Source organism: Scyliorhinus canicula, chromosome 4 (assembly GCF_902713615.1).
Source record: "Scyliorhinus canicula chromosome 4, sScyCan1.1, whole genome shotgun sequence".
Lineage (NCBI taxonomy): Eukaryota > Metazoa > Chordata > Chondrichthyes > Carcharhiniformes > Scyliorhinidae > Scyliorhinus > Scyliorhinus canicula.
In genome coordinates, this window is record NC_052149.1 from 110,055,969 (window position 1) to 110,081,730 (window position 25,762).

Sequence of the window (25,762 nt, forward strand, 5' to 3'; positions counted from 1 at the left end):
TAAATTGGGAATATCTCTCTTCAAATAAACACGGCAGCTTGTATTTACATAGCACTTAAATTTAAAATGTGCCAAGGTGTTTCACAGGAACATTATCTTACAAAATCTGACACCGAGCCACTTAAGGAGGTATTTAGAGAGATGACCAAGCATTTAATTAAAAAGATAGGTTTTAAAGGAAGAATGCAAGGAAGATGAGTGGCGAAGTTAAGGAAGGGAATTCAAGAGCTTTAGGCACAACTCAATTGAAGGCTTGGCAACCAGTGGTAGAACCGTTAAATCAAGAATACAAAAGTACTGGAGGAGCACAAATATTCCAGAGGACATTGGGGCTGGAGGAGATTAATTAAATATGGACATAGAAGTGATTTGAAAACAGGGACGAGGATTTTAAAATGTGGATGTTACTTAAGTGGGAACCAATGAAGGTTATCGAAAGGTGATATAGGTGAACGATACTTGGGTGCAAGTTATGATACAGACAACAGAATGTTAGATTGCCTTAAGTTTACAGACAGCTAAGAGTGCATTGGAATAGTCCAGCCTAGAGGTGAGGCTGGTGAGCTGAGGCAGAGGTGGAGTCAGGTGATATCATAGATGTGCAAATAGGCAGTCTTAGCCATGGTGGATGAAAGCTCATCTCAGGGTTATTATAGCACCAAGACTGTGAATCACCTTGTTCAGCCTCAGACAATCAGCAGGATGGCTATGTTAGAAATTGTTAAGAGAGGTTTGCTCTTTCACTGAACTCCAAAAATGGATAGAATCCCTACAGTGCAGAAGGAGGCCATTCGGCCCATTGAGCCTGATGGATGGCTGTTTGATCGCTGATAGTTGTGTGGGCACGAGTAAACTTTAGTTATTCTAGAATGAAAAGCCGTTACTTATCATTTTGGATAGCTTTGACATTGTGCACAATATATGTTCTGCGAGTCAGCCATCATGATATTATGGCTTTGGAAGATGATGATTAAGGTATTGGAGCTGTGTGTAAGACCCTATGGGATATAGGGATTGAAACATGAGTCTTATTGGGCTAATATGGATGGTAAATTTGAAAAAAAAAAATGTTATATTTTTCGATCCATGGGAGAAAGTATATAGCTGTCTGGAAATCTGTCACGCTTATTGAGCCTTGTGCTTCAGTTTTGAAGTCTAGTTGTTGTCTATCCTGATTGCCATCTCAATGTTGTGGGGCTGCTGATTGATTGATAACGTGCCATACAGGACAGCCTGAAATTAAATATTTATTATAAAAAATTGAGCAGTTTAAAAAAAAAATGTAAACCGCCAATGAAGGGAAGACTGTCTGCAATCAATTGCAACCCTTTCATTTAAAGGTGCCTACTTCCATATAAACGAAGAGCTGCTTTTATTCACTGGTCAATTTCCCCTTCCTGTCCTGAAGCATGGCCTCCTTACTGGGATATGCTCCCATGGTATCCTACTGAACTGGGCCATTTTGACTGTTTGACCCTGGATCATGAGTACTTGCAGATCATTTGACTGTGAAGGACGTCACAAGTTCAGCCTGGTTATTTACTTGTCTAATGTCCATGCATGCTTGTTATCAACAAGGACAATAATCTGCCCACTTCAAACAATAAATCATGATGCCAAGATTGGGGGGAGGGGCTGTCCAGACTAATGTTGAGAAATAAGTAAAAATTACCTTTTTAAACATCAGGGCACTTAGGTGAGTGGCCAAGATCCTTAATTTAAGTTGCATGAGAGTTACAAAGTTAGAGAGGAGTCACAGTGAACCAAATAGCCATGATTAAGGTGAAGCCAAGCTTGGGTATTATAAGCGTGTGGAATATAAGAAGTGGGGGATGGGACAGTTTACGAGCTCTAAAGCTACAGGTCAGGTGTAATATGTAATTTAGCTGAAGTGTGGGCTTCACTTCTTGTTGAACAGAAATTGGCAAGCCATCAGAGGGAAACATTGCTGAATTACAAGAGTTCCTGTACACCCCTTGCTTGATTCTACAACACTGGGGTTTGTAAGCAATGTTAGTTCCTAAGTTCTAACATTAGTATTTCTGGTACTGAGATTAAGAGGAGGAAGATGTAAAATAAACCAAATTTAGCACTGGCATAGTACCAAGTGTAAGTTACTTCTTTAAGTTATAACTAATGCTGTATGAGGCAACCTATTTCTTTCACAGCTGTCTGTCCAGAGCAAAATGTTTGACTCCATTTCAGCACTCTCCACATTTAATGTTTCTGCAGATATGAGGCGGATTTCTCCGCTCCCCACGCAGCATGGGAGAATCGCTGAAGAGCCTCCTGACATTTTTTACGCCCCCCTGGCGCCCCCAGCGATTCTCTCTCTCTCTACCCCCCCCCCCCCCCCACCCAGGCTCGGAAAAAGCGGCGATTCTCCGAGCCTGATGGGCCGAGCGGCCGGCCCTTCACGCCCGTTTCACCACAGCAGCAACCACACCTGGTCGCTGCATTCGTGAAACGGGCGCCAGATGCCCGTTTGGGGCAACTAGGGGTCCGATTGGCACGGGAGCACCACGACTGTGCTCGGGAGGGGACAGAGGATCGGTGCCCACCAATCCTCGGGCCAGCGTCCAAAACGGACGCACTCTTTCCCTTCCGCCGCCCGGCAAGATCAAGCCGCCACGTCTTGCCGGGTGGCTGAGGAGAAAGACGGCCACTGCGCATGCGCGGTTCACGCCGTCTGCACGATGAAGTAATCCGCGCATGCGCGGGTTGGAACCGGCAACCCACGCATGCACGGATGACCTCACAAATGCGCCGTTTTGCGCGTCATTTCCGGCGCGACGAGGTCGCGGCCGGGAATGACGGAGGCCCGCTCCTAGCCCTAGGTGGGGGTGAATTAGGTGCAGGGAGCAGGCCCCGAAGCCATCGTGAACCTCGGCCGAGTTCACGACGGCCTCCACGATTTTGGCCACCAGTGGAGAATTCCGCCCATGGTGTCTCAACTCATCAATTTTAATTGAGTAAAATTTCAGAAAAATAACTTAGCTGGACAATTGAGCTCAGTGCTTTTGGCACTGTGTGGCACTGTAATTTTTACCCACTTTGATGCTTCCACACTGGTATAGTCCTACTCTCTAAATCATCCTTAACCCACCCAACCTAGCTTTGCCCTGAACAGTGTAATGTCCAAACCACCCAACCTGAAATCTGGCAAGATTTAAAATCCGGCACCGCCTCGGTCCCACGGTTGCCGGCTTTGAGATACTGTATCTCTACCTCCAGTAGTCATGTCTTGGCTTATGAAAAGGTATTTTTACATGAATCTGTCAGCCTTACTCAGTCTCATATCAGGAGGAACAGTGACCTGCCTTTAGTTTACCTCCCATATTTTGATCTGTTCTGTTTAGCTTGGATGGTCTGATACCTCTGCCAGTTCCCAGGGAAGGTCAGTCTCTGAGTGGGGATCATTAAACACAGAAGGCCAATGCACCTCTCTTTAATCCGTAAGATTCCTTGCCTACTGCTGGTTATTCTAACCAATATTGTTGCCGTTTTACTGAATGTGATAAATAATTGATGTGTCACTGTGTCATGCAAAATCAACAGCTGGCACATCCTAATATGGTACATACTGTTCAAAATGCCCAAACTCAATTGCTGCTCTGTGCTGAGGTAGTTTTTGTCAGTGGTTTGCAGAAGGGAGAGAATACAATTGGTCTCCGTGCTCTTGGGCTAGCAGGACAAAAACAGTGTAACTATTAATCAACAAATTTGTCAACTTGGGATGAAACCTAGAGCTTGCCTTATCCATATGGGTTGAGTACCACACCAGGTGGTCACTCACTAAGCTACAGGGAGATCCCAAAGGATATCCTCTATCCCCCTTTTCTAACCAATCCTGCTTTATCTGTTTTATTCAATTGAAACAAAATCCTATTTACACAAAAGTGATTAGACTTCTAAAGTGTCCCAATAAATCCAACTGAAATTTGAATGTGTGGATTATATTTAATGGGCTGAGCATTTAAATAACAGAGTTTGGTTAGGATGCCTCACAATTGGGCGTCCAACCAAGCTTTGAAGGAGCAATTGAAACACTGCACAACATCCCATTTGGCAGAACATAGGTAATCTTCCTCACAGAGACTATAATAGGTTGGCTCATGTGGGAAATATGCCACAAAAGAAAATTGAAGCTAAGCCCCATTATTGGAGCAGAGTAAAGCTCTCTGTGTAAGGATGCATTTACACAACAATTGATGAGTTTAAGCGATTTCTACACTCTAACTTTGCTATAGTTTGCACCTTAAAGCTCACTGTTGCATGAAATGCATAGTGTTCCTTTTCACAGCACTATTATCCCTCACTTTGTGAGCAGAATATCTAAAAAAATATTCCAGAGAATTCTGGGATTTTATCTTGATCCTCTCATTAGGAACTGTATTCAAAGCAAGTAAGTAGGAAATCCATGCTGGCCACAAATGCTCGTTTACCTGGATCACCCATACTCATTGAAGTTATTACCATCAAGAATTCTTGGACAGAAATCTGAGCACCAGACACACTAATGGTTATGGACGCACTAATGGTTATGGGTGTAGAAAAAAAAGAAGGACTTGCATTTATATTGCGCGATTCACAACTACTGGGAATTGCAAAGTACTTTTGAAGAGTAGTCACTGTTGCAATGTACGAAACACAGTCGGCAGTTTGCACACAACAGTCTCCCACAATCAGCAATATGAAAAGTGTACAGAGGCGGATTTACAATCAAACATACAGTGCCTAGGCACGAGGCTCCAGACACGCAGGGGGTTGGGGGGAGGTGTCAACAGAGCCAGTAAGTCGACAGTTAGCAGGGTATTCAATCGGAGGCTGATTACTCTGATTGGCTCAATCAGCAGCAAATGCAGATCAAAATCAGACTGATTGGATGAGCCCCAAAGGATGGGAAAAGCAATGGTTGTTGGCAGCGGGCGCGCACAGGCGACCAGGAGGCGGCGGAGAGGGGTGGTGGCTGGCCACGACGAGGGAATCTGCTGAGTCAGGTTGCTTTGAAGATCCCAGGTGAGTGAGAATGGGAGAGTGTGAATGGTGGGGGTTACTGTGAGGGAATCGGGGTGCGTGGGGGAAAGAGTGTGTGAGGGGGTAGAGTTGCAGACTTGCAGGGAGGGAATGTATGTGGGCCGGATTGCAGGGAGGGAAAGCTTGTGATGGGGTTGTTGGAGGTCTATGGAGAGTGAGAGTTTGTGAGGGGGGAATGGGCAGGAGAAAAGTCAAGTGAGCTTTGTTTGTCATCCATGAGCAGAATCACAGCTTCATAGTTAAAAAATGGGTCCCAATTTTGCAGTGCTTGACCCTAATTAAAACGTGGGATTGACTGTGCAATGCTTGCTCTTTCAGACTTATATTAGCTGTCTAAAATCAAGATCATTTTTTAGCAATGTGAAGCAATGCAATCAATCTGGCAATCAAATACGCAGTAAACTGAATGTGAGGCAAGAGCATGAGGCGTCAAAAAGACAGTATATGATTTTAATTTTTAAAAGGTTCTAAGCACTGAACAGTGCACATTCATCTTCATCGAATAGTATGGGTGAATTATCTGATGACCTAGACTTGCCAATCTCCGGAGATACCACATTGCCTCAAAAAATTGAACAAGAAGGGGACTCTGAAATGACAACACAAATATATGATATTGCTGATTCTGTTGAAGTGAGGGATGAGACCTACCCTGAAGACATTGCCATGGCCTCTGAATCGGTAGCATTTCTCACACTGGTTGGAGTTATACCTAGCACAAAGGATGGTTGTTGGAGGCCAACCATCTTGGCCTCAGGACATCGCTGCAGGAGTTCCTCAGGGTGTAGTATCCTGGCTCAAATATCATCAGATGCTTCAGCAATATCTTTTCCTCCATCATAAGATCAGAAGTGATCTGATGATTGCACAGTGTTCAGTACCCATCATATTTTCTCAGATATTGCAGCAGTCCCTGCCCACATGCAGCAAGGCCTGGATTACATTTGGACTTGGGATGATAATTGCTTGTTAACATTTCGACTATATCAGTGCCAGGCTAAGACCACATCCAACAATCTACCATCTCCCTTTGACATGCAACGACATTACCATCGCTGAATCACCTGTTAGTAACATCCTGGAGGTTACCATTGACCAGAAACTCAATTGGACCATCCATATAAATACTGGCTGCAAGAGTAGGTCAGAAGGGAGTTCTGAGGGAAATAACGCACCTCCTAACTCCAAAGCCCTGTCAATCTATAAAGCACAAATTGGTTGTATTGAAATACTCTTCAGTTGCTTCTAGTAATTCAAGTCCAACAAATACTCAAAAAACTTAACATTATCCAAGCTTGGAAGATGAGTACCCCAAACACCATCTTAAAAATGTACCTTTCATGTTCTCCCTGTGCCTGCGTTGGTTTCCTCTGGGTGCTGCGGTTTCCTCCAACAGTCCAAAGATGTGAAAGTTAGACGGATTGGCCATGCTAAATTGTCCCCGTGTGTTCAAAAGGTAAGAGGAGTTATGGGGTTACAGGGATGGGGCAGGGGAATGGACTTAGGTAAGGTACAGACTCGATGGGCCGAATGGTTTCCTTCTGCACTGTAGGGATTCTATTCTATGAGGACCCAGGGTAACTCCTCAACTCTTTGAAATAGACCATGGCAACTTTAATATCTTCCTTAGAGGATAGATGGGGCCTCCAACTGTGCCGCTTCAATTCTGCATCATGTCAGCTATAATTAATTTTTGCATTGTTGTCCTGGAGTGGGACCCACAATCTTCTGACATAGTGATGAAAATATAACCAGATATTTCCCCTGGTTGGGGAGTCTTGAAACAGGGGACACAATTTCAAAATAAACAGGGAGCCAATTCGGACTGAGATGATGAGGAATCCTTTAGTCTGAAGGTTGGGAACCTTTGGAATTCTCTACCCCAGATACTGTGGAAGTTAAGTCATTGAATATGTTTAAAGCAGAGATTGGCAGATTCTGAATATCAATGGCAGGGATTTGGGATTGTGTGGGGGACGTGGGGAAGGCAGTGAAATGGATGATCAGCCATGATCATACTGAATGACAGAGCAGGTTTGACGGGCTGAATGACCTACTCGCCTAACCAACTGAACCACCGCTCTCATATCATTTGCTGTGGTACGAAGCCATGACAAAATACAAACTTGCTGTCACTGCCTTTATTGGAAGAGCATTCTAGAAGTCGCAGTAGTGTCAGATGCAGTGTGACTCACTGTGTGTCTGATGTTGCGGTTTTGTTTTGGCAGCACTGCCTTTAATCAATGTTACAGCTAGAAAGCCTTGGATGAGGGAACAGAACCACATTACATTACATTTCAATTCACCTTCATTATGACACTTAACCACATAGCATCTTCAGGGCGATGCTGCGGTAAGGTACTTGAAGCGTCATCATAAAAGAATTACACACTCTGCAACTTTGCTCAGCATACTTCAACTTTGTTTTGTTTTCCACTCCCTGTAAGTAGCCCAATCCAATAACATTTCAGTAATAATGTCAGACTAATCCACAGGCAGAACCCAAAAGAAAGTAACCCCCCATCATGCAGGACAGGACGCAGTAATTAAAGAAAAACAACAGCATGCAAATGTTTTTGGGGTATCCCAAGGGCAATACGAATGCAGGAGAGCGCCATTACCTGCCACCTCTTCAGTGCATTTTCGGTTATGTTGCGCTGTTGGTCTGGTTGGTCACATAGCTCACATAGCTCTCCCATTTAATGGAAGTGCACACGTGTGAAAGAAAAGCATGGAGCAGCTGAATACTTGGATAATTCACTTATCGTTGTAACATCCTCAACATGACAATCCTCAGAGACCTCTGCATTCCTCCAACTCTGGCCTCTTGTGCCTTTCCCACTTCCTTTGCACGACCATTGACAACAGTGCCTTCAGCAGTCCCTGCTAAAGCCTCATTTGCTGTCTGGCTCTAACTTCGTCTTCGTGAGGCTGCTTAGAACTTACTGCTCTGAAGCGTTTATTGACCCTAATACATGTATCCCCTGCTCAAAGTATGTTGTAATAATCTGTTTTTGTTTCAGCTCAATTGTAAATAACTTATTTGAATAGTGTTGCCTCCATTTTTGTATTAGTGTGGTTACTGCACATGTTCTGTCTTTTTTAAACTCAACACCACTTCACTCACCATCTTGCCTGACCCCTTCAATCCCTTCCACTTGTTGCTAACCTCTCCCCACCTCCTGCACACCACTTTGCTCTCCCAACTCTCCCGCTCACTGCCCTTTTCCCGGAAAAGGGGAGAGAATGGAAGGATTGTAAGTACTTAGTGAAAAGCAGGAAGCAGTGAGGAGGAGAGAGTGAGAGGGGAGGGTAGCGGCAAGGGGGCGAGGTAGGAAGTGTTGAGCTAATGGTAAGTTAGAAACTGTGAACAAGAGTCAGAAGAAAGAAGATTTTGGGGCTAGTTAGCTTCCAGGAAACTAAAAATTGCATGTCAATAATGTAACATAGCCTTTGTTGAATGTTTTCTTCTGGGGAAGTGATTTTTGTTCAGCAAGTTTTCATCGAGCACAACATTTTTGGAACACAATTAGGAGTAATAAACGAAGGATAACTATGTCCTTCTTTATCCATTTTCATAGAATCATAGAATTTACAGTGCAGAAGGAGGCCATTTGCCCATCAAGTCTGCACCGGCCCTTGGAAAGAGCACCCTACTTAAGCCCACACCTCCACGCATAACCCAGTAACCCCACCTAACCTCGTTTTGGGCACTTAAGGGCAATTTAGCATGGCAATCCACCTGACCTGCACATCTTTGAACTGTGATAGAAAACTGGAGCATCCAAAGGAAATCCACGCAAACACGGGGAGAACAGCAGGCTGTGACCCAAGTCGGGAATCAAACCCAGGTCCTTGGTGTTGTGAAGAAACAATGCTCACCACTGTGCTACCGTCCATTCCAAAACTTGTGTAAAGTCCCTTGAGATTTTACTACACTAATGGCACAATACAAATGCAAGTTGTTGTTGCTGCAATTTTCTAACTATAAGCACCCCACTTCAGGTTGATGGGCTATTTTAATTTATTTATTGATCATTAAGATGAGGAAATTAATGTTGGCAGTGAAAAGTTTATTACTTTCAGGACCCAGAGTCAGCACCAAATATTCCAAAGCCAGGTCAGACACAGTTCGATACAGAGTGAGTTTCCCCCAATACTCTCCCAAACATATGGTCAGTTCAGCCTGAGAAAAAACATTCCTTACTGCTACATTTTTCATACCATTCATCCTGAGATTCATCTAAGTGAGGTTTCCTATTGGTAGGAGAAATTATCGTTCAATGTACTTTTTCATTGTTCCAGAATTTTCTAATGCAAAATCGCAAAACTCAAACTGAAAAATACAACAACTGTGAAGAGCGTCGTGCTGTGCTGAATTGCTTACCTGATCAACGTTTGGTTGTTTAGCACTGTGGGTCTGCGCCATTAGGAACTGGATCCCCACTGCTCGCACATTCATACATTTCCTTTATAGTCAACAGGGGGGAGTTTCATTCTTAATTTGAAGCCAGATTCCAAAAACAAAAAGTCAATGGCTTAACACTGGCCACCTGCCAGTTCTCCCTAACATTAACTTTGCATCGGATTCACATCATAAATTCATGCTATAATTCAATTATTATCTCTACATGAATGTTCATTACATGATCCCCTGTTTCGCCATTTTTCTGATGATGTACAGTGATACTTCTCTCTTCTAATTGCAGGATAGTGAAGGACAGACGGCATTACATTATGGTAAGCCTGTTAGCTTGACATTTTAATTTATTTTACATTGTAAAAATCTTTTCAGATTTTGAAATGGAGGATAGACCACGTCAACTGCAGCGTCACCTCTTAAATGTCTCCATGTAATGATTTTATATAGCATGATGATAGTTAAACTATGAAGTAAGCATGACATTGATATTTCCACATAACTCCACTTTGTATTACATGTTGCTATCTCCTTGGGGTAAGTCAACCTACCAATGGTATTGTGCCCATACAGCAAGCAGATTTCTTTCTCTTTGTGTTTTGCTGATGAATCCGTGATTTTTCCCATGTGCCCTCAAAGAGTATTTATACACAAGTTCTACTACATTACGTTGATAAATCATAATCAAACATCATTATACTTTGAGAGTAAGCAATGTCCACAGTGACCGTGAGTCGACATGCATTGAAAACTTAAGGCCCTGTATTGTCTGGTTACATCCCCAAGGTGGATTCATATATACAGGGATTAACTGCACCATCTTACTTAATTTTGCTTGAATTTAAAAGTGCTCAAAGTCAGTAAGGTACAGCCCAGCGTTAAAATGATTAGAGCTTTCTGCCCACAAGTCCTGAAACACGTACTTGTTAGGTGAATTGGACATTCTGAATTCTCCCTCAGTGTACCCAAACAGGTGCCGGAGTGTGGCAACTTGGGGATTTACACAGTAACTTCATTGCTGTGTTAATCTAAGTCTTTTTGTCACTAATAAAGATTCTTCTCATTATTATAATCCACTAGGGTATAGCTTCTCCCTCTTTCCAAAATGTAAATCTTGCATAGATTTGGGAAGATCTGATCTTGCCACTGGGACTTCCACAACTTTTTTGTCCACCAGTGGGAATAACTGCTCTCTTGGTACAAGTGAATTCAGTGTTTTGTAGCGAAGATCACTGGCAGTGTCAGGGCCGGTTGGATTGTATACTGGTCTTATCAACCTCTGCCCCTTATTCCTGAATTCTGGTCTTGTATTTGCCCAAAGCCCAAAGAAAAGATTGCATGTCAGCAGTTTAAAGACACAGTGCCTTCCCAAAGTCTGTAGCCATTATGAAACTTATTCAAAGCATCTCTGCAGGTAGATGGGTTAGCTCCTATTTAAATGTATAAAAAAAATAATGAGGTGGGAGTAAAGGAGAGAATCTTAAATACCACATGGGATAAGTAGCATTAAAAACTGGAAAACCTCACTTGAGTACCACTTAGTGTTATTTTGAGAATAGAGGAAAAATTTCATAACCATGTGGTTGGGATCTTGAGAAATAGAAGTTAACTGTGAGAACACATACCTGACTCCCAGTGGTTTAATTATACACTCAAGCCTGAAAATATGGAAAACAAAATAGCAAGCCGACAATGGAGTATTTTTGACACAACAATTTTGAGGATTTGTGGGAGATGCCAATACCTCAGACGAGTGTTTTACTTAATTCTCTGTTGCACTTATCACTGAAGTAAAAAAAATGTAAATTGTAAATTGTTTTCTCTCCAAAATCCAGGATGCAATAAATTCAGTGTAATTTTTGATTTACCAGAACTTTTGTTTTGATAATATTTAACTTTTTTTCTGTTGAAAGTTCTGGGAATTTTCAAATTCCTCCTATTTTCTGAGTACATTTAGTTTTCACTTCTAACAAGTCAATGTAATTGACAAATTTTCCCTGACACCCCTTTATATTCCAATGAATACCTAAGGCTTCAGACTTAAGCTGAATGTCACAAATAGAAACTTTTCCTCTTTTTTTACTCTTTATGTTTTCCTCTCCAGCAACTTGCTTTCTCAGTTGTCTCCCTCCCATTCTCTGAATTAATTGAGAATTTTTCTCAATTTCCTTGGGATTGAGTAATTTACCTGTAGAAGATATTTATTTTCTGTTTTAAAAAAAAAAATCATCATTTGTATATTCGAATTTCTAGGACAGCTAGAATAAAGGCCGTGATCCTCCGGTCCCATTTGCAGCAGTTACAAATCCTGTTTTGACTGCTAATTCTCGCAAAAGGGCCATTACTGGTTTTACACTGAGGAGATCTCAGAAAGAATCCCCCCCTGTCAGCAACATAATCAGGTTCATGCCCAATGAAGGCATGAATCTGATTACTACCAACTTGCATGGATTTAAATATGCCTAACGCCGCATGTTACGGAGACTTCCCCACCATTGGCATGACACCACTCCAGCAGGAATCACTACTGCTGCCCAGCAGTCCAGATGACCATGCTGGGGGCACAGAGGCCAGAGTAGTCCAGGTGACCAGGGACATGCCTGTTTTTTTTAATGGATTGGCAACTTTATTAAAATAGAGACCAATGGAACATTACACAAATGCTTTAAATATGTTTGTTACTGATTACATACAGTGCTTTTTCATCCCTAAGATTTAATTAAGTAAATAGCAGTCATCCAAACTTTTCTTACTCAAGGAGGAAACCAACTCGCATAAAGGTGAACTTAAGCCAGTGGAAGGATTAAGGGAAGAATTATGATAAATTATACATTTTATTTTGACTTGTGAATTCTACTGGGATGTTTGACCCTTTGACGGTCCCTCTTGGGAGCCATTTCGTCCATTTCACTGAGTTGCAGCTGAGTTTGACAGCAGTCCTTAAAACTGACAGTTCGACTTCTTACAGTTACGTTAAACACCTCGTATGGACACAGGATGCAGCTGGAGCTGTTAACTGTTGAAGATTCAGCACAAGACAAGGGACAGGCCACTGATGGGTATTCAGTATGCCACTGAATGTGGTTTCAAATATGCACTTGTTTCATTTGTAGAAGCCAAATGGTTATTTAACACCCATGGAGGTATTTCATAGAATTTACAGTGCAGAAGGAGGCCATTCGGCCCATCGAGTCTGCACCGGCTCTTGGAAAGAGCACCCTACCCAAGGCCCACACCTCCACCCTATCCTCATAACCCAGCAACCACACCCAACACCAAGGACAATTTTGGACACAAAGGCAATTTAACATGGCTAATCCACCTAACCTGCACATCTTTGGACTGTGGGAGGAAACCGGAGCACCCGGAGGAAACACACGCACACAGGGGGAGGATGTGCAGACTCCGCACAATGACCCAAGCCGGAATCGAACCTGGGACCCTGGAGCTGTGAAGCAATTGCGCTATCCACAATGCTACTGCGCTGCCCATATATTTGCCTGTATATTCATTTTTATGTACATTTTGGTATGTATGATTAATATCAAATACATTGTTGCTTCTTAACTTTATTAAGGGTAACTGTATAAGAAAGAAAGACTTGCATTTATGTTGTGCTTTTCACAGCCTTAGGCCATCTTTAAGTGCAAAAAAAGGGTGTAGGATTAAGATCTGCAACTATAAGCCAGTAGGTTTAACCTCAGTGCTGGGAAGCTTTTAGAAATGCTAATTTGCGACTAAATAACAAGTCATTTGTAAATGCAGATTAATTAAGGAAAACCAGCACAGATTTGTTTAGGGAGAATCGTGCTTGACTAACTTTTTTAAGTTGTTTGATGAGGTAGCAGAAAAGATGGATGGGGGTAATGTAGTTGATGTGGTGTACATGGACAAGGCATTTGATAAGGTGTCACATAACAGACCTGTGAGTAAAGTTAGAGCTCATGGAATAAAAGGGCTGAATGATAGGAAACGGACTGTTGAGGAGAACAGTGTTTATTGGTCTGGGGGTAATTATTCAGTGATGTTCTTCAGAATCGGTAAGTGGGACCACTGCTTTCCTTGATATATATACCAATGACCTTAGAATGGTAGGGTAAAGGGAACAATTCCAAAATTTGTAGGTGACACAAACTTTGAAGTACAGCAAACAGTAAGAAAGGTGATAGGCTTGAAGAGGACATGGAGCAGTGGAAAATATTTCTTTTTCAGATTGGGGGAGGTTTATTGTGGGATTCCTCATGGTCAGTGTTAGGACCTCAGCTTTAGTTGGTATATGTTAGTGACCTAGACTTTGGTGTACAGGACACCATTTCAAAAGTTGTGGATGACACAAAATTTGTAAGTATAGTGATCAGAGAGGAGGATGGTGTTAAATTACCAAAGGACATCAGCTGGTGAAATGGCTGGACAAGCAACAATACAGAGAATTATGAAGTGAGTATTTTTGTGTGGAAAAACAGGTGAGGCAATATAAAATAAAAGGTGCTAAAGGGGGCGCAAGGACAGAGGAACCTTGGAGTATAAATACACAAATAATTGAAGGTAGCAGGGTAGGTTGTGAGAATGACGAATAAAGCATTCAGGGACCTGGCTTTATAAATGGAGGCATAGAATACAAAAGCAAGGATGTTGGGATAAACCTTTACGAAACACTGCTTGAGTCTCAACTAGAATATTGAATCCACTTCTGGGCACCACACTTTAGGACGAATGTGAAGACATTAGAGATTATGCAGAAAAAATTCATGAAATTGGTTCACGGGAGGCAATTAGTTGGACAGATAGAAGAAGCTGAGACTATTCTTCTTGGAAAAGAGAAGGCAGAGAGGAGATTTAGTAAGGTTTTAAAATCATAATGGACGTGATCAGGAGATTCAGGGAGAGATGGTGTAGTAGTGGTGATGTCACTAGACTAGTAATCCAGAGGCTGAGATTAATTCTCGCGGAGCACCAGGTTCAAATCCCAAAATGGAAAATCAGGCTCAGTAATGGTGACCATGAAACCATTATCAATTGTCATAAAAACCCATCTGATTCACCTTTAGGGGACGAAATCTGCCATCATTATCTGGTCTGACCGACATGTGGCTCCAGACCCACAGCAATGTGGTTCACTCTTAACTGCCCTTTGAAATAGCCTGGGGAAGTCACGCTGTTCAAAGGCAAATAGGAATGGGCAACAAATGTTGGCCTTGCCAGTGAGGTCCATTTTCCATGAAAAAATACATTTTAAAAAGGCATAGATAAGGAGAAACATGTCCCATTGGTGGAAAGATCAAGAATCAGGGGACAGCGATATAAGCTAATTGAAAGACAAGCAACAGTGACGTGACGGGGAACCTTTTTGCACTGCAAGTAGTTAAGATCTGGAATCCACTGCCTGAGAACAGTGGAGTAAATTCAATCGTTGCTTTCAAAAGAGAATTAGATCATTACCTGAAGAGAAAATGTTTGCAGTGCTATGGGGAAAAGGCAGAAAAATGGGACTAGGTGAATTGTTCTTGCAGATGGCCAGTACTGACATGATGGGCTGAATGGCATCCTCCTGAGCTGAAACCTGTTACAGAGTATTATTATCGTGCATCTTATTTAAATTCATTGCTGATGTTATCAGTAAGTGCTGTGATGTCATTAGTTGTTGTTACCCATGTCCATTCGTATTTAACTGTCGTTAGTTCTAATTCTATTCTCTTACTGTTATTTTGATGTTTAGCTAGTTGCTCCTGTTTTTAAGTCCACACTGTATTTTAAATTTCATTATTTTAATATATTAAATAAGATTAACTTTATTTATTACCTACGCGTTTCACCTACCTTTTTGTGGTCAAGTTACCACAACTTTTTGACGATGAGTTTCAGCAAATTCAACACAAAGTTTGTGAAGTTAACTGACGGAAGACAAATTGGCAGCACCATGGCTATGTTTGGGTCCATCAGTGAGTTTGTGGAAGAGAACGAAAACTGGGCTAAGTATGTGGAAAGGTTGGAACACTTTGGCAAATGAAATCGCAGACGACTCTGGAAAGTGTTCAATTCTCCAAAGACTTACAAACTAGTGAGAAATTTAGCTACACCACGGGAACCGGAGGACATTTCATTTGCAGATTTAGTTACACTTGTTCAGAATCCTCAATTGTGCAACATTTCAAATTCCGTAGTCATTTGTGGAAGACAGGACCGTCTGTGACTAACTTTGTTGTTGAATTGTGGCAGCTCTCTGAACATTGCGAGTTTGGAGCAGCTTTGGAAGACATGCTTCAGGAGTTTGTGGCATGACCAAGGACAGCATTCAGCAGAATTTGCTGGGAGGAGCCACACTTAACTTTTCAGAAGGCTCTAGAAATTTGTGAGTGCATACAAATGGCTGTTACTAATGCAAAAGATATTCAGAAGGCCAATGGTGGCACGCAGGCAGGTGCGATATGAACAAAGGACTAAAAACAGTTTCTGTTCCCGGCCTGCGTGTATCTTCTCAACCCGTTTTCAGTGCCACGGCTAGTTGCTTCCGTTTTTGCGTCCATACTACATTTTTGTTATTTTAATATATTAAAGAAGATTAACTATCGTTATTAACTTTATCAGCAACACATTTCGACTATCTTTTTGTGGTCCAGTTACCACAAACCATTCTGTGATTCTATGAATTCACTTAAAGATTTTGCTTATTGCAGTCAAACCCTTCTGCTTATTAAATGACACATTATCAGAAGAGTCTAGCAGCAGATGCAACCGTTTGCTGTCACATACAGTGGAGGTGTGAGATATTGGTGAGTGGGTGGGTGTGTGGCTGCTAGATCCAAGTTGGAAAGGGCTAAAAGTGAATAACAGCTTTAATCACGGCTCCTGCCTCCTTTCTAAATTGAAATTCCTCCAAACAATCTGCACTGTGCCTTCAGCAGTAATAATGTTCTTGGAAAAATACAGACCTGTCCTTCAACTCAGGACTTAGTGAAATTAATTCCTGTGGTAGTCCACAGCACATGTTGTTTGCCACATATACCTGATCAATTCTACATCTCACACTCTGGATCATTGAGTCAGAATTTTAATTCAGTTGAAGATTTTCTTTTTTTTAAAAAAAGCTCAAATGTTGATGCTAGGATTCTAATAATATACAATTATGGGTATGTGAAATGTTTGTACTGTGTACATTTGGACTGCGGAAATCAGCCAACGATGCATTGATAGATTTGTTTCCTTCTAAATATGGCTTGCATCTGGAGAGAACATGTTGAAGTATACAGTACAAGGGTGAAGTATTTAGTGGAAGCATTTGAGGTGATGAAATAAATGAATCAAACAATAAAGCATTTTGGCAGATCCACTTGTCTAGAAACCTGTGTTGTTTATATGATATGAATAAGCCACTTTTGCTTTCAACTTGTAGAGTTGGACTGACAATGGGGAATGTCCTGTCATGCCTTTGTTAAGCAACAGGACTGGAAACAAATCTGTGACCTTCAGAGTGAGAGAATAGGGGAATAATGTGTTGATGTCAGGTTTAGTCCCTAACCTTGCAAGCTCTCCAGATTGTAGTCTTTGACCCTGCTTATGCTGTCAGCCAGGAATAATCACATTGAGTTTGGGTCAGAATAGCCTGAACAAAATGCGATTTATTTATTTTTTCCCCCCAGAGTTTATACTGAAAGCTGCTGTGAGTGAGCCTGTAAACTTGGATGGCATTCAGAGAAATATGCAAGCACTGCAGATATTTTTTCAAGCATAAATATGGTACCAGATCTCCAACGACCTCTGACAACAGGCTGAGGAATTTTATAACCTAGTTCTCGACTCAGATCCCAAGCTGAGAGTTTTCATTGTAAATATGTAACTTCTTAAGTAAGTCTAGGAAGGCGGATTGCTGATTAAAGTTGTAACAGTACAATGCCACTATTGTTTAGGAAGCAGAATGTCGGCATTCGGTTTTAATTTACATTGACCACTGGAACACAGGAGCTGCTAAGCATCGGCAGTAATATATAGTGTTCTTAATATTTTGCCTGGCATCCTTGGTGAGTTTATGACTGCAGTCATGTGCATTGCATTGAATTATTTGTACATTAAGGTGTAATCAGTGGCTTCACCTTCATGGTTTATGCTTTTCAGGATGCATTAGACCAGCAACCTCAAATAACTTAATTTAAGATTATTGTGTAAATACTCAAATGTGCGCTGTGGCAGTGACACTCGCAACTCAATAGTTGTCATATGGCGGTGAATTTTCTGTACAAATATTAACTTCAGTTTGTGTTTCTGCGTTTCCACAAAGTGTTTGACACTTGTGACACTGGATTACTGCCAGCAAATTACAGGAAGCTTCATTACACTGGGAAAATAGGAAGAAATGTAGGCCATTCAGCCTCTTGTGTTTATTCCGCTATTCGGTTACACTATGGCTTCCCTGACATTGCACCCCTCACCTAACAAAAATCCATCAATCTTACAGTTGCACACCAAGCTCAGCAGCATTTTTGGTGAGGGTGCACACTTTCCCTAACTTTTGTGTGAAGAAATGGCTCTTGGCGTCGCTTTCGACCAGCCTAGATCTAATTTTAATATGCTCTCTGGTTCAAGATTTCCCCCAATAGAGCAAATGATTTCTCTTCATCCATCCAATCAATTTGTTTAATCATCTTAAACACCTCAAGTAGATCACCCCTTAATGTTCCCTACCCATGGGAATGCCAATCTAGTCTGTGCAATCAGTCCTCGTAATTTAACGTTTCCCGGTTCCAGGTGTACATGTTTTTTGTATATAGCCACAGCCGAAATTCAGTGATTAAGGTTTTTATTAAGCTGATCTCATGTCAGTTGATATTTTCATAGCTTTTACTGTGGTAAAATATGCCATTTGCATTATATGCATGATATGCATTGTCTACTTTAAGTAGTTTTATTTTGCAAGAATGTTTATTAGTATATGCAATATGGTGTTTTCTGGTGAATTTCAGATTGAGTCTCCAGGTTCAAAGTGTGCCTGCAACATTTGTGATTCAAGGAGAATGATCTCTGATACATTACCAAGCCTAGTGCACTAACAAATGGGTTTATTGTACTTTCGCAATAAAGTTTATGCTTCAGTATTGCAGTGATTTTTTTTTTCTGAACTACAACTCAAATAACCCAATCTCTACATTTTCACAGCAACCTTCAGACCCTGCGCTGTAAATTGAGCAAATTAATAAATCAGCGTCTTTACATTATCTACTAAATCACTAAAATGATTTTGTGCTAAATTGTATTAATGGTCTAGATCTCTAATCTGTGTGTCAGACTTTTGTTGCAGAGATGATGACCCTGAACCAGCAGACACCCTGTGTGTGTGTGTGTGTGTGTATATATATATATATATGTGTGTGTTCAAACCAGCAGTATCCTATTGTGTAGACAAGAGCCCTCCTGGGATTAGTTTATTGCCCACAAACAGTCCCTGAGGAAATCACAACTGTTCTTGGAGGAAGGTGGGGGGGTGGGGGCCACATGAGGATGAGGCGGGTTCTGTGTCCTCTGAGCCCTTTGCTTCAGAGACACCATCTGCCACTTTGTGCTACCTCACTCCCATCAGGACAGACTTCAACAGCAAGGGACAGAGAATCAGCACAGGGAGCTGAATGACTGGAATAATGCAAGTTGATGAAGTTTAGCAAGAGATGAGCATTCATTTTTCCTTCTCCCTGTGCAAGGCCAAAGTTCTGTCACTTGATAAATGGGGGTCCCGGAGCACCATAAATTTAGCTGTTTAACCTCCTGAGACTTACATGAACATCACACCAGCATTTCCTGCATCCAGATTTCTAATATAACCAGGCTTGCATTTTCCATTTTTATATGCAGCTGCAATGATAAAGTCAGTATTTCATTTTGCATGACACATGCTTTTACAGTATTATTTAACCCTCCTGGTGCTGAAATTTTTTTCATCCTTCATAAATATGCACATTTGTAATCTGCATACTGTGAATTTCCATCATGTATATACTATATTTCTGTACATTTGGTGAAATAAAAATGCAGTATGTATCACATGGGCCATTGGCACTGTAGCACAAGTCACATAGAGCAGTGCCACTGCAGTATAAGTCAATTGTTGCAATGGAAAGTAAGTGGTTATAACACTGGGCTGGCAACGCCAGAGGTCACAGGTTCAGATTCAATAAATGTAGTAATTTTGTGAGTTGGCACCAGAAAGAATCAGCAGAACTGCCAGGTTGTCATAAAAAGACAACTGGTTCACTGATGTTGCTGAGAAAGGAGAATCTGCTGTTCCTGCCCACACTCTTACTTTGTGTGTTTAACTCTTTGTGCCGTCAGAGAGCTGGCCTAGCAAGCCAGTTTTTTACAAGAGGCAGGGGCTATCACCTCCAACTGGATTAGCAATGAATGCAGATGTGTTTTATCATGCTTCGGTTCTTTTTGCTTCTCTGGAGGCAGTGCCAAATACTGAATACAGTTCTGAGTGTTGGAGCCCTCCATTCTCATCCTACTGACCAATCTGTACATCTGGCCTTAGCCAGTCAGATTATTCATTTGTGTAGGGGTGAGCATCACAATCGACTCTGGTGTCCGCAGTCCATTTGTAAAGCACAGAAACCCTGGATAACTTCTCTCTGCTCAACCCCAGTCATACTGAGGTTAGAAGTAGTACCTACATTTAATTGATTTTAATATATGTACAAACGTACGAACATTAGGATTAGGAACTGGAGTATCCATTTAGCCCCTCGAGCTGCCCTGCTATTCAATAACATCATTGCTCGTCTGATTGTAACCTCAACCCCACAATCCTGCCAGCCCCGATAACCTTTCACCCCCTTGTTTATCAAGAATATATCTAGCTCTGCAGTAAAAACATTCGAAGGATACTGCTTCCGCTCCTTTAGGGGAAAAGAGTTCCAAAGACTCACGACCCTCTGGGAGAAAGGATTTCTCCTCATCTCCATCTTAAATGAGCAACATTTGTTTTTAAACAGCTGCCACAAATTCTTGGTTTTGTTGTTATGTTTACTTGCTATAAATATTTTTTTTTTAAATAATTTTTATTCAAATTTTCACAAAAATCAATAACAGAAAATACTAAGAACAGAAAGAACAAACCCCCCCCCCATATACAAGAAAGAAGAAATAAATTAACGCCCGACATTAGCAAAAAACAAATTTACATGTCCCTTCAGCCCAAAACAAAGGGACTCCCCCCCCCCCCCCCCCCCCCCCCCCCCCACCCCGGGTTGCTGCTGCTGCCGGCCTTATTTCTACCGTTCTGCCAGGAAATCCAGGGAATGGTTGCCACCTCCTGAAGAACCCCTGCACTGATCCCCTTAGGGAAAATTTCACCCTCTCCAATTTAATAAACTCCGCCATATCGTTGATCCAGGCCTCCACGCTTGGGGGTCTCGCATCCTTCCACTGAAGAAGAATCCTCCGGCGGGCTACTGGGGACGCAAAGGCCAGAATGCCGGCCTCTTTCACCTCCTGCACTCCCGGCTCCTCTGCAACCCCAAATATTGCGAGTCCCCAGCCCGGTTTGACCCTGGATCCTACCACCCTTGACACCGTCCTTGCTACGGCCTTCCAAAATTCCCCCAGCCCTGGGCATGCTCAGAACATGTGGGCATGGTTTGCTGGGCTACCTGAGCACCTAATACACCTGTCCTCGCTCCCAAAGAACCGGCTCATCCTTGTCCCGGTCACGTGAGCCCTATGCAGCACCTTACACTGTATGAGGCTAAGCCTTGCATAAGAAGAGGAGGAGTTCACCCTTCCGAGGGCGTCCGCCCACGTCCCCTCCGCAGTCTCCTCACCCAGCTCCTCCCCCCATTAACCCTTCAGCTCCTCCACCGAGGCCTCGTCTACCTCCTGCATCACTTGGTACGTTGCCGAGATCCTCCCCTCTCCAACCCACACCCCTGAGAGCACCCTGTCCTGGACCCCATGCGGCGGCAACAGAGGGAACTCCGCCATCTGCCGCATGACAAACGCCCTTACCTGCATGTACCTTGAGAAAGGACGTACTGGCACTGGAGGGTGTGCAGAGGAGATTCACTAGGTTAATACCAGAGCTGAAGGGGTTGGATTATGAGGAGAGGTTGAGTAGACTGGGACTGTACTCGTTGGAATTTAGAAGGATGAGGGGGGATCTTATAGAAACATTTAAAATTATGAAGGGAATAGATAGGATAGATGCGGGCAGGTTGTTTCCACTGGCGGGTGAAAGCAGGACATGGCCTCAAAATAAGGGGAAGTAGATTTAGGACTGAGTTGAGGAGAACTTCTTCACCCAAAGGGTTGTGAATCTATGGAATTCCTTGCCCAGTGAAGCAGTTGAGGCTCCTTCATTACATGTTTTTAAGGTAAAGATAGATAGTTTTTTGAAGAATAAAGGGATTAAGGGTTATGGTGTTCGGGCCGGAAAGTGGAGCTGAGTCCACAAAAGATCAGCCATGATCTCATTGAATGGCGGAGCAGGCTCGAGGGGCCAGATGGCCTACTGCTCCTAGTTCTTATGTACCTAAAGGTGTTGCCCGGGGGGGAGCCCGAACTTCCCTTCCAGCTCACCCAGGCTCGCAAACTTCCCGTCTACAAACAGGTCTCTCAACCTCCTAACACCTGCCCTGTGCCAACTCAGGAACCCGCCATCAATTTTCCCCGGGACAAACCGGTGGTTCCCCCGTATCGGGGACCCCATCGAGGCCCCCACCTGCCCCCCGTGCCGTCTCCACTGCCCCCAAATTTTGAGGGTAGCCGCCACCACCTGGCACGTGGTATACCTCGTTGGAGGGAACGGCAGCGGCGCCGTTACCAGCGCCTCCAGGCTCGTGCCCACACAGGACGCCATCTCCATCCTCTTCCATGCTGCCCCTTCCCCATCCATTACCCACTTACACACCATCGCTGCGTTGGCAGCCCAATAATACCCACAGAGGTTGGGCAGCGCCAGCCCCCCCCCCCCCCCCCCCCCCTCTATCCCTGCCCCGCTTCAAGAACACCCTTCTCACCCTCGGGGTCCCGTGCGCCCACACAAACCCCGTAATGCTCCTGTTAACCTGCCTGAAAAAGGCCTTTGGGATAAGGATGGGGAGGCACTGAAACAGGAACAGAAATCTCGGGAACACCGTCATCTTGACTGATTGCACCCTACACACCAGAGACAGCGGCAACATGTCCCATCTCTTGAACTCCTCCTCCATCTGCTCCACCAGTCTTGTGAGGTTAAGCTTATGCAAGGCCCCCAGCTCCTGGCCACCTGGACCCCCAAGTACTTGTAGCTCCTCTCCCCCCTTTTTAGTGGGAGCCTACCATTCCCCCCCCCCCTTCCTGGTCCCCCGGGTGTACAACGAACAGCTCGCTCTTCCCCAAGTTGAGCTTGTACCCCGAGAAATCCCCAAATTCACGGAGAATCCTCATCACCTCCGGCATTCCCCCCACCGGGTCCGCCACATACAGCAATAGGTCATCCGCTTAGAGCGACACTCGGTGCTCCTCCCCACCCCGCACCAGCTCCCTCCAGTTCCTCGACTGCCTCAGTGCCATGGCCAGGGGTTCAATTGCCAGCCCAAAAAGCAGGGGGTTCAACGGACACCCCTGCCTCGTCCCTCGGTATAACCGAAAATACTCTGACCTCCTCCAATTCGTGGCCACGCTCGCCATCGGGGCCTCATATAACAGCCTCACCCACCTGACAAACCCCTCCCCAAACCCGAACCTTTCCAGCACCTCCCACAAGTACCCACACTCAACCCTATCAAAGGCCTTCTCCGCGTCCAACGCCACCACTATCTCCGCCTCCCCTTCTACCGCCAGCATCATTATAACATTCAAAAGCCTCCGTATGTTAGTGTTCAGCTTTCTCCCCATTCACGAACCCCGTTTGATCCTCGTGGATAATCTGCGGCACACAGTCCTCTACCCTCATGGCTAAAATCTTCGGCAACAGCTTGCCGTCTAGATTTAAGAGTGAGATCGGCCTGTATGACCCACACTGCAGGGCATCCTTGTCCCGTTTAAGGATCAAGGAAATCAGCGTTCGAGACATCGTCGGAGGCAGAGCCCCCTCTTCCCTTGCCTCGCTGAAGGTCCTAACCAACAGGGGGCCCAACAGGTCTGCATACATCTGATAGAATTCGACCGGGAACCCATCCGGCTCCGGCGCCTTCCCCGACTGCATGCTCCCTCTCCCTTTGACCAGCTCCTCCAGCTCAACCAGCGCCCCCAGTCCCTCCACCTGTCCCTCCTCCACCCTCGGGAATCTCAGCCGGTCCAAAAAGCGCCCCATCCCCCCCTCCTCCGCTGGGGGTTCGGACCGATACAGTTCCTCATGAAAATCCCTGAAGACCCCATTAATGTCTACCCCCCCTGCGCACCACATTTCCTCCCCTATCCTTAACTCCTCCAATCTCCCTGGCCGCATCCCACTTACGGAGCTGTGCTTCAGCATCCTGCTCGCCTTCTCCCCATATTCATACACCGCTCCCTGTGCCTTCCTCCACTGAGCTTCTGCCTTTCTGGTGGTTAGCAAGTCAAACTCAGCCTGGAGACTACGCCGCTCCCTCAGCAATCCCTCCTCCGGAGCCTCCGCGAATCTCCTGTCCACCCTCACCATCTCCCCCACCAGTCTCTCCCTCTCTCTCTGCACTCTCCTCTCCCTGTGGGCTCGAATGGAGATCAGCTCCCCACTAACCACCGCCTTCAGCGCCTCCCAGACTGTCCCCACTCGGACCTCCCCATTGTCATTGGCCTCCAGGTACCTCTCGATACATCCTCAAACCCACCTGCCCACCTCCTCGTCTGCCAGCAGCCCCACCTCCAAGCGCCAAAGCTGCCGCTGGTCTCTCTCCTCCCCCAGCTCGAGGTCCACCCACTGCGGGGCGTGGTCAGAAATGGCTATCGCCGAATACTCAGCATCCTCCACCCTCGCAATCAGCGCCCTACTCATAATGGAAAAATCAATCCGGGAATAGGCCTTATGCACATGGGAGAAGTATGAAAATTCCCTGGCCCTAGGCCTCGCAAACCTCCATGGATCCACCCCTCCCATCTGGTCCATAAACCCCCTCAACACCTTAGCCACCGCTGGCCTCCTACCCATCCTGGACCTGGATCGATCAAGTGGCAGATCCAGCACCGTGTTGATATCCTCCCCCCCCCCCCCCCATTATCAGGCTCCCCGCCTCCAAATCTGGAATGCGGCCCAACATGCGCCGCATGAAACCTGCATCATCCCAATTCGGGGTGTATACATTGATCAGCACCACCCGCTCCCCCTGCAGCTTGCCGCTTACCATCACATACCTCCCGCCGCTGTCTGCCACCACATTCAACGCCTCAAACGACACCCTCTTCCCCACCAGGATCGCCACCCCCCGATTTTTTGCATCCAGCCCCGAATGAAACACTTGGCCTACCCATCCCTTCCTCAATCTAACCTGATCCGCCACCTTCAGGTGCGTCTCCTGAAGCAAGGCCACATCCGCCTTCAGGTGCGCAAACACGTGGGCCCGTTTGACCGGCCCATTCAGTCCCCTCACATTCCAGGTTATCAGCCAGATCAGGGGGCTACCTGCCCCCATCCCGTCGACGAGCCATTACCCTTCCTCAGTCCGCCACATGCCCGCGCCCCCCACTGAGCCCATTCCCCACGGCAACAGACCCCCATCCTGACCCCCTCTACATGCTCCAGCTCCTTCTCGGCCATTCCAGTAGCAACCAGGTACCCCCCTATTCCCCCACCCCCCTATGCTAGGGCCCCCCCTAGCTGCGTAACCCCTTCCATTGTACTTCTGTAAGTCAGCCGACTCCTGCTGACCCCGGCTGCTCCCGCCACCCCAATGACCCTCCTCAGTGCAACACAACCACCGCGCCCCTCCCCCCAGTGCCGGCCCCACCCACTGCTCCTCCAGCACGGGAGAGAAGCCCGCGCTTCCATCCCGAGCCCCGCTCCCCCGGCCCAACACACGGGAAAAGACGGGCACACGACCCAACAGGACCGCGAACCACTCCCAAACTCTCAACCAGTGAAAAGAAAACAGACGTGACAAAAGGCCCAAGGAGACAGATAACAGTCCCAAAAAAGCGAAAAAGCAGAACAGCAAAAAGACATCATCAAATAAAACCGATAAAAGTGAAAGGAAACCAAGGAGGACAAAGCCTCCGGGCTGTGTACACCGTTCCCCAGCCCCCAGTCCTCAGTTCAAGTCCAGCTTCTCTGCCTGGATGAAAGCCCAGGCCTCCTCCGGAGAGTCAAAGTAGAGCTGCCGGTCTTTATAAGTGACCCAGAGGCGTGCCGGCTGTAACAGGCCAAACTTGACC

The 25,762-nt window shown here is 44.8% G+C and overlaps 1 protein-coding gene across 2 annotated transcripts in view; it reads left to right on the forward strand.

The window, feature by feature from the left end:
* Positions 1-25,762, forward strand: part of acbd6 (acyl-CoA binding domain containing 6) — a 571,355-nt gene that overhangs the window by 522,973 nt on the left and 22,620 nt on the right. For both annotated transcript variants that reach the window (XM_038794993.1, XM_038794992.1), the window contains one exon: positions 9,747-9,777. In XM_038794993.1, the coding sequence (XP_038650921.1) occupies positions 9,747-9,777 (31 nt within the window). The remainder of the gene's footprint in view (positions 1-9,746; positions 9,778-25,762) is intronic.